General features: G+C 35.3%; 2 protein-coding genes across 2 annotated transcripts in view; one reads left to right on the top strand and one right to left on the bottom strand.

The window, feature by feature from the left end:
- The window catches only part of LOC147068265 (pickpocket protein 28-like), a 50,411-nt gene extending 45,925 nt beyond the window's left edge, over nucleotides 1–4,486 (bottom strand). Inside the window, exon 1 of the mRNA XM_085952681.1 lies at nucleotides 3,879–4,486. Coding sequence (XP_085808807.1) covers nucleotides 3,879–3,898 — 20 coding nt within the window. The 5' untranslated portion in view covers nucleotides 3,899–4,486. The remainder of the gene's footprint in view (nucleotides 1–3,878) is intronic.
- LOC147068264 (maltase A1-like) overlaps nucleotides 1–13,489 on the top strand; it is a 79,857-nt gene that overhangs the window by 52,542 nt on the left and 13,826 nt on the right. The gene's annotated exons all lie outside the window — the stretch shown is intronic.

The following is a 13,489-nucleotide window of genomic DNA, read 5'->3' as shown; positions in this document are numbered from 1 at the left end:
CAGCGAGTCCAAAATTTCGTCGCCCGTACAGTTGAAAATTATTTGGCGTTTCACTGATGCGTCACCTTAAGCGACGAAGGCGTCATTCTGTTGTGCGTTAAAAGAAGTATGGCGAATTGTATACGCTATATGAGAAAATATCGGTTATAAACGTCATGTTTCTGGAAAATCATCGGATATTTCTCAAATTTGGTCAATTCAATCGGTAGATAATTCGGTAGCGCACATTTCGAAGTGAAGATGTAAAAATAACAATAAAATGTCGCTTAAATGAGCTGTTGGTGTATTTTCCAAAATCTCTTAGGATAATAATATATAGGAGATAATGTTGAAATTTATTTTTTATGCTTCTAACCCTTTTCTATTATGTAAATGGGACCCGAAAGAGATTAATATTTACGTTATATTGGATCGCTTTTTATGATAATCACATATATTGCTGTATATTCGAATGATTGAGATGTGTAATTATGTATAATATTTAAATGCACATACCTACACATAATATACTGTATTAAAATTAAAATGTCATTGGTAGCAATCGGCGATTGCCAGCTGTTCTGCTAGGCCTAGCACCCTGAAGTGGTGTCAGACGATATTGTGAAGGCCAGACTCCACAATAGACTACGCATATGACTCCAAATTGGTATTGGCAGTGACGACATGCAAATAGTAAAACTGACAAATCAGCGAAATGTCAAACTGTCTGACGTGAATGAAAATCCATCTCGAATGGAAAACAATGGCGCCGTCTATACATACTTTACAATTATATTAAAATCCAACACCATGTCATTATGATGAAAAGCTGTCTGCAAGACCCAGTGGTTCACCCAGGGGGGGGGGGCAAGGGGCCCTGGCACCCCCCAAACATGAAAATTATCAGAATGATTTTAAACATCGAAATTGAAAGCCAATAAACTATACCTTTGGGCTTAGACAAATAAAAACACCGCAAAAAAATGATTTGTAATAATTCTCCAGCATCCTTTTTAGAAAAATTTCTTAGCTTTTAATTTCTAACACAAAAATTTCGAACACTAATCTCAGATTTTTTTAGAAACGCAATCCCTAATGGAACTGTCAAAAAATTCTCGGTGTCCACCCGAATTCCGGAGTGGTGTAGGTCATGGCTGGGGAGGGCTAACAGGGCTCTAGCCTGGGGGCCCTGGCTGTGGCGGGCCCGGCGTGTCGGGTTGAATAGATAAGTGAGATAAACACACATCGTAAATTGGCTTTCATAGTAAAAAAAGTCGCCTGCAGCGCTATTATACTTCATGACCATGAACATTTTCAATTACTTATATAATTGTGAAATATATTTTTTGTTTGTTATGTGTCATTATTAAAATAGATGTATTGAAAATCGCCAATAATTCACCGTATAAGTACCTTTAATTTGAACTAAAACACAATTTGAAAAACGTTAATGTAGTGTTTTACACTGCCTTTAATCTTAGCGGTACGTAGGGGGCCTGCCAAATATCCTAGCCTGAGGGCCCGTTTCAGGATGTGGGGATCATGGTATAGGTACACCGAGTGCAATAGACAAAAGACCGATAAACGAGAAATTAGGCTGTGAAGAAGAAAAAGAGCCTCCTTGCCCCCCCCCCAATCTGAAATCCTGGGTGCGCCACTGGCAAGACCTAGCTACACAGACTGGCGACAGCCAGCTGGCTCAGCTAGTAAAAATAAATGACAGATCGTATTGTATAAAAAATAACAGGTAAATACTTTTGATGAATAACTATTAAGTTTAATGTAACTATATAATTGGATAGGTCAGTCCTTAGGCTTTATGTGTCACGTATAATAATATCGCACTAACCCCATCAGGCGGCGGGGGACGCCGCGCCGCGGACCTCCGATTTTGATCGATTTACAATGCTTGAGACCCACTGTAGCAAGGGAATGCCACATCTGATTATGTTGTCAATTTGTGCGTACAGAATAAAACTAAGTAATAAATTAACTTTTACCCGCAAAAATGGTTGTACCAAATAAGAAACAAAAACTTGATGGAGTTTGTAGTTGTAATTCTAGTAGTTTCATAATTATTAGTGTACCGAAACGTATGGCGTAATTGAAAAAAGTGATAAAGCTATACAGTATGTGATATGAGTAATATCTAGATTCTAGAACATCATATTTTTAATAGAATTATTAAAAACCCTTTTTTCTCCATGAAAAACTGCTTGGCACGTCAAACAGTCGAAAAATAATATTTGAGAAATTTTGGCACGCGTACTTAATAAGCTTCGCCAACCCTTCCTTAGATGGATTAGCCATGTACACAGGGTGGATGGAGTCACGCATGATAAAGATGTTGATATTCGGGAAATAAAGTAAAAAGTAAGAAAAAAATGAAGACGTTTACAACATAACATAATACTCGCGAGGCTCTAGTAATTATTAGATTCAATAAGAACAATAATTTGATAGATATGACTTGATTTACGAGCACTTATTTGCTAACCTATGTTTGAAATTTATTTATACACGATCTTATTGTATTTATAATTTACGTATCTACCTATTTTCATCTGTCCTTCCCTTGTATTTCGGTGGTTTATACGTGTTTTAAGTGTTTTATTTAGACATGCATTTGATCTTGAATGCTATACGGCCATCGGTTTCCGATACAACAATACTGTCAGACGGGCAAATACATATATATTCAAATTTCCGGACACGCTGTTTCACACCGTCCGGGATGAAGGTGGGGCGGAACCAATTAGCATAACCCCCCCCCCCCCCCCCCATCCATACATATCGTGGAGGACAGCGTGATACTTTACAGTAGCGTTTCCCAACTTATATTCTACATAACTACAAAACCGTAAGGTTCGCGGAAGGTAAAATGAAGGGTACCTATTCTATCTATTTTTAGAGATTTTATATGTTTTTAAATAAACTCACTTCAATTATTTTATTTGAACGCAATCCCCTTTTATAGTAGACAAGTAACCTGCCTCATATTTTACATTATAGACATAATTAGTATGATGATCCAGTATGATAACGTGAAAATTCTACAAAAAAACAAAGAGCAAGGGAACATAGAAAAAATATTTCACGATGTAATAGATGTCGTCAAACCGGTCTTCTCAAATATATTATATTGAATTTTTTACACAAAGACCTAAAATTTCCTGTTTATATCAAAAATGACTAAAGCCCACAATTATTACTGCCGTGTAATTAACGACATACTACAACCAAAAATTGAAAAATACATGGTAAATATAAAGTAAAATATGTCGTGCTTTAGTAGTTATTAAACAAAAAACTGTTGTCTTCTGTTAATTTGGCCACACCGGGCCTACAGTCCTGTCAGCTCCACCCTTGTGGGGGCCAAGATTATAATGCTCGTCGAATGCAAATTTCTTCATAGATTTTATTATTCTATAGTATCGGTATTTTAATTGGCTTGCATTAATCATAATATTATGACTTCTTGAATAAATAATATGAATAAAACTAAAATTTAATTAGTGTGAATATGCAAATGCACAAACCTAACACAATTTAAACCTAAGTACATACATACCCACGTGTGGATACTACAATATTATCGAAATAATACTTTGGTAATTGTGCCGCAGAGGTGGACACGAGCTTTTATAAGAAAAAATACGAAATAAATACCTTTTTCTGTCGGCGTATCGGCTTTTCGATCCAACAATCGTTAATTGAAAATTTTAAATTTTCATACATTTTGATACACCATTATCACAAACTAAGATTATAATATGATGTAATTTTAGGTTGGAGTAGGTTAGATTAGGTTAGGTTAGGTTTGGTTTGTTCTAAAAAGAAAGTTGTAAAATCTCAATTCCACCTCTGCGGCACATTTACCAATACTTTTTATAACTTACCAATTTTTACTTCGGTTCATGTTGACTTTCTATTACTATTATATATATAACATACTTCATTAAGTACGAGTAACTATCGTTAATAATATTACGATTGGCAACACAAACACAAAATTCAATTAACTTTATCGTAGATTTTCCGGGGGCCAACCGCAAATAAAAATAACTTCCAGCCTAAGCGAAACCTCGAAATTAAATGAAAATCAGTTTCGGTGGCATTGAATCTCTATCTCCAAAAACATTCACATGTATCCACACACTTTTCGTCAACTTTCGCACCACAAAATGTGTTCACAAGACTATCGTCATTTGTGTTCCATGTCATAAAATTGCCGCGAAAAAACTAACAAGTATGACATAAAATATTTGTACACAGGTCGTATTTCATTCTTTGATAAAAACGAATATATGAATGAACACGTATTTACACTATTACATACTACCAAACGCCAAATAAAATTTGGTTGCTTAGTGATTTTTAAATGATAAATAAAGCCGCCACTATCATTATTAGTAAGTCACTAAGTTAGTTTAAAAGACGAGTCTCATTCATTTTGACTGTCAACGTAACCGTTCTGCCATGCGACCATGACTTTTCAGACAATGTGGCGAGAATAAAAAGGTCGCCGTAAAATAAAACCTAGTCCAGGGTTAGTGAACCTTTTTACGTATGCGTGCCAAAATTTCCCAAATAATATTTTTTGACTGTCTGGCTTGCCGGCTGGGGAAAAATTGAAAAAATAGTTTTTAACACAATCGCTGCGTACCTTTTAATTAATTTTCAATTACCGCATTTAAATATCATGCTAATTGGACCGATCGGCCACCGAGTTAAAAAGGTGTAAAAAAATTACAATTGAGCTCTTGATATTCTATCTTTCACCGTCTTTCTAGTTGAAGACATATCTTTTAATATTTAAATATTTTTTCACTTGTTTTCAAAATTTTCAAGGAGGTCGTGGGACTATTTTAACCACGTCTGTTTCATAATAATATTCCTTATAATTTTTGAAAGTCTCTGCTGCTTGATTTTAATATATTTTTTAATTTCCACTAGCGGTGTTAAATAGAATGTATTAAATTAATCAAAATGCATGCACTCTTCTTCATTGAACAAGTATCACTGCGGCCAACATCAGCTGAATCTAATAATTATTGTAACATAACAATAAACAATAATAAACATAATCTCCATAATATAATAATAAACATAACCTCCAGTAATAACATTTCGTTTAGCTACATTGACATCTAAAATGTCATTTTTGTAGGTCACTTGAAAACATTTATACCTATTTCATCAAAACACTCAACAATACGCTGAAGTTTGTCGCGACCAAGCCAACGAGTGTTGTTATACATTGTTAGTCCGTTGTATACAGAATTTACCTCTTTTAATAATGATTAAGTATATCGTAATTATTAAAAAAAAAAAAAAACTTGTATTTTTTTTATTATTAAGTAAGTATATGTATTTTTTTCTCTTCGGTATAAAATGTTCGCGTGCCATGCAAAATTATGTCGCGTGCCATAGGTACGCTATCACTGACGTAGGCGATCTAGTATTACGTCACTCCAAAAAAAACCTATGTAGCATCAGTGTTTATATGCATCGAGACACTGGCACTAGTGGTAAATTAAAGGATTGTATAATTTGATTTCTTAAGATCATTCCAATATTAATTAGTATTTTCAATGTCACAATAATGTTTTTTTTACACAATTAAGTTAAGAAACCCATCCTACTTTTTTATTTTTTGTAATTTACATAATATTCATATTATACTACCCAGGGAACTCAGAAATAATCTTTTCTGTGATACTACCAACCTAATAGTATTGTTTTCAGCCAAGTAAGATTCCCCGAGATTTTAGAAAATGTCTCTCTAAAAACTCTCTAACCCAGGGGAGGGCAAACTTTTTGGATGGAGGGCCAAATTCAAGAATTCAAAATGAGCGGCGGGCCGCAAGTAAAATACCATTTTTAGATATACACTATTTATTATCACGAAAAATAAACATTACAAAAAAATGAATGAGAAGAATGAAACTGTTGTACATTTTTTAAAATTCAGGTGTTAATGTTGTAGTTGATATTCTCAAAACTGCTTGTAAATGGGGATCGGAGATATTTGATCGTAAAGAATTTTTATTGAGGTTCATGATCGAAAATGTTTGTTTACATATATAGGTTGATCCAAAAATAATGAAAATTTTTCGTGCATAATCTTTAAGTCGGTCGAATTTGTCTGAATTAAGGGCATTGTAAAATTTGGAGATTTCTTCACGACGATGCAATTCTCTTAAATCAGTGTCACACTGCAGATCAATAATCTCAAGTTGTAGCTCTGTCGGTACACTATCAATATCTATTGAAAATGGATCGCGTACTATTGCTAAACTAGTCTCAATTTTTCAGAAGTCACCAAATTTTTGTGAAAAGTCGTCATTCAGAGCTTTAATAATTTTACCATATTCTTCAAATTTATATTCTGATATATTCAGCAACTTCAAAGTTGCAAAGTGGTCCACGTTGTTATTCGATATTTGTTGAAGGAATAACTTGAGTTTTAATTGAAATCCATTCAAACTTTTTACCATATCATGGGCATATATTTTTTTGCCTTGCAACGCAACGCAAATTTGTATTTAAATGTGTCACGATGTTCAACGTAGAAAATAGTGGTTACATAGTGTGAGACGAGACGCAAGGAAGACGTACTGAGATAATACATTTACGAAACAACAAATTCTTCAAATTTTAATATATTATCAATATTTTTATAAAAAATATATAAAGAAGTTATTCGTAATCAGAAGTACAATTAATAATGATGGCGGGCCGCAAAAAAATACCCGGCGGGTGTAGGCCTCCGAATCCTCGGCTAGCTCCGGGCCTGGAGTGGAGGTACATCAATTTCTTGGAGAGCAGGTAGGCACTTATTATAGTCATTAAAACACAAGGTTACCATATTATATTCTAATTTATTAGAACCGTAACCACAATAAAGTTCACAATATTTATTAAACGTCTAATTTAATTAATTAAGATAAAGTCAGAAAACACTTATTATAATAAACTTAAGATTTAATTTCTTATCGTTATCGCTACACTAACACCAGCGAGATTGCGCGAGCGCGGGACCTTGTTATGAAAGGTTGAGGACCGGGTCCAATAATCAAAAGATAAAAAATGTGCGAAAAACGGCTAAGTCGATGGTTGACACTTCGCTCGCGATCTGTCAGAGTGACAGTAGGTATTTGAACCTCCGAGAATATTCCTAAGAGATGATTCCAGTACTGCTGGATCTATCTCACAAGTTTTCGATAAACTTGTATGAAAAATGCGAACAAAATCACGCCACTGACCATCGCAGGTTCAGGGTCGTGTAGGCGGAAGAGGACTGATATAGAAATTAATAATTGGGGGTTTATATGCAAATCTGCCCGATTTCATCCCTTAGTCCAACGTTTTGAGGGTGACAAAATTAATTAACGGTTTCCTTACGAGATTGGCGGAAATTGTACAATGACTAATTAACCGCGACATCTACGCAAGGGCCGACTAAGTAAAATTATAGGCGTAAGGCGACGCTCGCCGATGGGCGGCGTCGCTCTCGCGTCACTTACGTACTTCAAGCACTTGCTAGTACTGAGAGTGCGCAATTGCTGTAGCAGTAGCACCTTGTTTCTGGGCCAGCCCCACGAAAAACGCACCTACGAAGGCGCGCGCGGCATCGACGGATTCGTGGTTGAATTGCCTATCGATACAGCATACCCCCTGCGCGGTGGCGTTCTCCATGACTGAGGGAGGGGTGTTCCCGCGGCGGCCGGCTTTACGGGCGCTAGCGGCGCGAAGGTACCTCTCACTCAAAAACAAGAGTACTACAAAGTTAGCCTGGATGATAAGGCGTCATATGCCAGTGGTTAATTTGGCATATTTGTGGCACCAGGCCTACGACAGCGCATACCAATCCTTCGGCCAACTACCGTTGGGGGGTCCAACTTTGAGGCGCCCCGACGGCCTGAATACCTACTTGACGTTAGTCTAAGAACATGAAATCGGTAGATTGTTAATTGATCTACAAAATGAATACTTAATATTAAATAATATCAAGCGGGAAAGTTACTTTACTCGAATATATAATTGTACTGGTCGCGCAATCTTTCTTACTTTAACAACTAATATAGCTCGGTGTCGCCACAGGCACATACTTACGCCTAGTTGATGGATGTTATTCCGTCAACCAAACATATAGGCAGTAATAATTGCTTAGTACATACTCATACCTCGCCGATCAAAGATTTCCCGCACTTTATTCCAGTACGTGGTCTCCTTGATCGACCAAAATCATTGATCCGATTCTCCCGTCGCGCGTGAGCGTGACGCCGTCATACACGCGAGCGAGAGGGACTCTGTCACTGCAGAGGGGGAAATTCGGATCGCGAAATCGGTTTCAAACACATACGACAGAGACGCCGTCGTATGTCAGAGCAGGAAAGCTGCCAGAATACCGATTCGGAAACGCCGCGCGCGGAACAGCCGTGGCTATTTGAAATCGAATTTAGTATGAAAATTAATTACGCGGGATCGTGATTGAAATCGGATCGATGATTGCCCTACGTGTTGCTATACTTTGTGATTGCACATATGTACAAATGGAAGTTTTCGCAACAGGCCTATGAGCATATGTTAACAATTATTGTGCCGTGTACGCGCGACGCGTAGCGACATCGATCTATATACCCTTAACATTACATACACCTTAACTACCTTAATTATTATGTACCATTAACGCCCATCCATAAGTCCCCCTTTATTACTTTGTTATCCTTTGCATTACATTTTAAATTTACCTATTATATTACAATTTACATTACATATTATCTTACATCCAAATCATATTTTATATCTAATTTAATTTAATTACCCTTTACCTAAGCATATTATATTTGATCCAAAATTTTTAACCCTATACCATATTACCTGTTACCTATATTTACATGGTCTGTGACCGACTTAACCATCCACAGTTCACTCTGAGAAGTCGTGGGACCTGTTAGAGCAAACCGCGGGACTTATACATATGAAATATTTTTGTGCGGCCTTGCCAAGGGTCGTCATCATTCCATCGGTGGCACATTGACTACCAGGGTCAGACCGAGCGGCTGGGGAGCACTACTCCTTATGGGAGCGCCCCCCACAGGGGCGAAAAATCAGTTTGTGACACGGGCCACATGCGGCCCGCGGGCCGCAGTTTGCCCCCCCCTGCTCTAACCCCTCTGGTTCGAAAAAAAAGGTAAAAATAAACTATATCAACAAACACAAAATGGAAACATTTACTATTAATACTTAATAAGGTATTATTTGTCATTCTTTTTATTTTAAGATAAATAATATTATAATGATAATGGTCAATTGTATTACTGTAGACTGTCTTCGTCAAGTAATCCTACGCCGCTCACTCATCGTGTATAAACGAGGTTGATCTATATTCTATACAAAACTAGGTCGCAAAGAAATTATTATATCCCAAGGTCATGCACGAGGGAGAGCTATTAAAAGGAGTTCGCACACTCTAATTTATTTGCGGTAGGCACGGCATACCATAACAGCCACCGTAGGGTAAACAATCGATATTCATTAATGCCAATTGCCAATAACACAATTTAACCAGCTACAATAAAATTAATGTTTATAATCAAGCATAGTTATTGTTTTCTAGTGGGTAATAAATAAAAATGATTTCTCCATTCGGTTTTTTTGTTTTTTGTAAGTACAGTGTACGTGTAGTGGAAACATTCATCTCGAAATGGAAAAATACGCTGTAAGAGTTGGTATAGGAAACCAGTAGATATGTGTAAGGAATATAAGATGATGTATATAATGGTATAAGTAATATAATTGTTTTAGGCAATGTACCAGTTATCCACTTAAGGCTTACAAGAAATAGTTACAGGTTGAAGACAGTTGATCCAGAACTCTGTAATAGGTACCTCTTCCAGAATGATCACGTCCTTGGTCACCAAGATGACGACGAAGAAGGAATACTGATACATAATAATATAAATTATTTATTAAATAATAAGTACCAATTGCATACCAATCCAGGAATTTGGCTCACCATCAAGACCAGTTCGTCGGTTTTATGTTTTTTAATTGTATTTTTATTGAAATAATATCAAGAGCGTATGCGTGTGTACGTAATATAGGAAACTCATAAAAAATATGTTGTTATCACTGTGCTATTTATTAAATCAGAAACATGATATTTTTAGAAAAACGATTCTACTATGCCCAGTTTCAATAAGCCGTATCTCCGGCCTTGGAATTCGATAAACGTGATAAGTTTTAAAAATAGATAGGAATAGACGAGTCGTTCAATATAATTATTATGATATTTTTTTAGTGTATTTCGGCCTGCTCTGCGATTATTTGTTCTCAATATTTTTCAGGTCAAATTATAATGGAAAGATTAAGAATTTGAATGGTAATTAAAACACAAATGAAAACCGTACGCACATATAATAATTTTTATAATATTTTCTAATAGTTTGGCTGCATGTGGGCCCCAGCGACCGCATCAAGACACAGGCAGGAGCAGTGTTGCCATCTTTTCAAAGTGGGATTATAGTACAGAGCCTCCAAAATTATAGTATTTGGGGAAAAAATATAGTACGCGTTGTCATCTATTGAAAATATATGGGTTTTTTGTTTCTCAGAAAAAAAATAACAGAGAATTTGAGAAACTCCGAGACCCCTTTTTATTTAGGTACCTCTTGCCACCAAAAATGATTACCGAAGAATTCAAGAAATGTCATTTTAAACCAAAGTCAATGGATTTTTTTACGTTTTTCGAGCAATTTTTTTTCCAAGTTCTCCTAGTATTTTGGGCGTACTATACCTGTTTTATATCGTACATAGTACACGGACCAAAATTATAGTGCAAATACTATAATTATAGTATGGTTGGCAACACTGGGCAGGAGTCCGATCAGTGTTGCCAACTCGCATTCACAAAAATATGCCAAATTGAGAAATAAAATAAGCTACTCGTATATCACAGAAAACAAATCTAGATTTTCTCAAAATAAAAAAAAATGTATAAGGATGATATTTTTATCTCGTAGTCGTATCGAAACTCTATTTAATTTAATGCAATTTTAATATAATGTATCAAAACTATAGACATCCTACTCATGGCATGCTAAATCGGGGGCGCATAATAAATACATAATAATACACTTTACTTTAAGGTGATGCCTTTACTGAGCCTTTTTTAGAGAGGCAGTAAAGCAAGTAAAGGCTCAGTAAAGGCTTCACCTTGAAAATCCCAATAGAACTTAAAATCTTGATATAACCACGAAAATTACAGAAATGTCCATTAATAATAAATATGGAGTTCTATAAATTAAACGTCATGTATTTTAAAATGGGTGTTCATATATTTATACACATGCTATGCAAAAAATATCAATGCGGCAGATGGTACTGTAAATCTTCAGCTAACTTATTATAGTCAGGTAGGTACATGTTTAGAATTACCTGTCCTTAAGACGATACATCAGTGAAACGGCAAATAACTTTCTACTATAGGCGCGATGAAATTTTGGACTCGCTGGCATTCGGAGAGCGAACGTCGAGGTGTGAATACGTCAATCTGTTTCGTGATGGCGACGGGGGTATTAATTCTTAAATCGTGTAAAGATAACTAAAAACGTTACCCATTTACTTGACAAAGAAAACATGTCAATGAATATATTATTATTGTTACTAATAGAACAATAAACAGAACATTAAATGGACGCATGTTATTTATATGACAAATTATATTTCGTTCGGCATGCGTCATTTGCACCGGCGACCCGCAATCCGCGCATCGCCTAGCCACGATCATTTTAGACCATGCCTCAACTGTGGTATAGCCTGAGAGTCGGTGAGTCTTGATCGATATTTTGATTTTAAATATTTCATATTAGAAAACAGAGACTCCCAAGAATAAGTCGTAGCACAGTATGAAGATACTTCTTAATGCACATTGTCACTAGAATAACTATTCTCTTTGACATAATTCCAAAACATTTATTAGATATAATGTGCTTTTAATATAGTATCATTTTGTATATTTATTATTTCTAATTTTTGGTATTCGGTATAACTGATTTCAAAATATAATGAAATCATAATATTCAGTAATATTAAATGGATTTATAAAAAATCTCACCACTGGTTCTAATAACACAAATTCCTCAAATCTAGAAGAAAACTTTTCTATGAGAGTATCCATAATCTTTATAGGTACATGATGTACAAAATATAGAGTTTTCTTCTCCCAATTTCTCAATAATGTTTTAGATTTAGGAAATGTGATGATGATTTTTTTATTATTATTATGGATTAATTTAATAAAACGCAAATTTTTATGGTACTTTTTTCACTTTTATTAATTAAATCTGGACCGGTTTCGTCCGCTCAGAGGGACATTTTCAACTATATAGTTATGATTCAAGCAGGACTTTCGAGTGTAATATTTGTCACGGGACCACCCATTGAATCATGAATGACAAACCCATTTTTCTCTCGCGGACATAATCATTTTTTTTCATGAAATTTTTGTTTGCTTTAGGGGTACCTAAAAACTTGCGTAAATTGCAACTACATGCACTAGACCAGCGATGGTAAATACGTGGCACGCGTGCCCAACTTGGCACACTAAAGGTTTTCGACAGCATACCAAAAAAATCTTTTTTTTTATATTTAAAACGTTTATAGCGGAAAATATAAAATCAAAGCGAAATCATGTTGATGTATATGTATACTGTGGCAACACTGGACAGTTAATGTTACAGCAGTGATGCCAACCGTACTATAATTATAGTACAATACTATAATTTTAATTCTGCGAAAAATGTAAAATACTACAATTTTCCGCCAAATATACCAAAATACTATAATTTTAAAGGGTTCAAGACGAAAAATGTTCCTGTATTCTATTCCTGTATCCTGTATTTTTCAGAAATACTATAATTTTTACGCCTTTGTACTATAATCAGCATAGAAAAATATGGCAACACTATGTTACAGTAAGCCACCAGTGTGCCACACTCGAATTCTGTGAAAGTCCCTTTTGTACAGTCAATCCTGTTCAATGTTGCCAACCCTACTATAAGTATAGTATTTGTACTATAATTTTTGTCTGCGTACTTGTACTATGTACGTTGTACGTTGTACGTTGTAAAACAGCTACTATAGTATGCTATAATTACTTATATAATTTTGAATGTCGGAGAAAAATACGCAAAAAGTACTAAAATTTTGATAATAATTCACTATAAATTCGTGCAAAGTACTATAATTTCGCAATATAAGAAAATTTAGAGAACCTGAAAAAATGCTCTAAAAAGTAAAAAAGGCCTTGACTTTGGTTTTAAATGAAATTTCTTGAAATCGCCAGTCAGTCGGAAGAGGTACCTGGAAAAAAAGGGTCGAGGAATTTCTCTAATACTCCGTAATTTTTATGGTGAGAAACAAAAAACCTATACATTTTCAACATAATATGACATTACGTACTATAATATTTGCCGAAATACTATAATTTCATGGACCGCGA

Source organism: Rhyacophila brunnea, unplaced genomic scaffold (assembly GCF_057557595.1).
Source record: "Rhyacophila brunnea isolate RB1 unplaced genomic scaffold, BYU_Rbru_1.0 scaffold_3, whole genome shotgun sequence".
Taxonomy (NCBI): domain Eukaryota; kingdom Metazoa; phylum Arthropoda; class Insecta; order Trichoptera; family Rhyacophilidae; genus Rhyacophila; species Rhyacophila brunnea.
The sequence above is the reverse complement of the archived record's forward strand: the minus strand, read 5'-3'. Positions and strand labels throughout refer to the sequence as shown.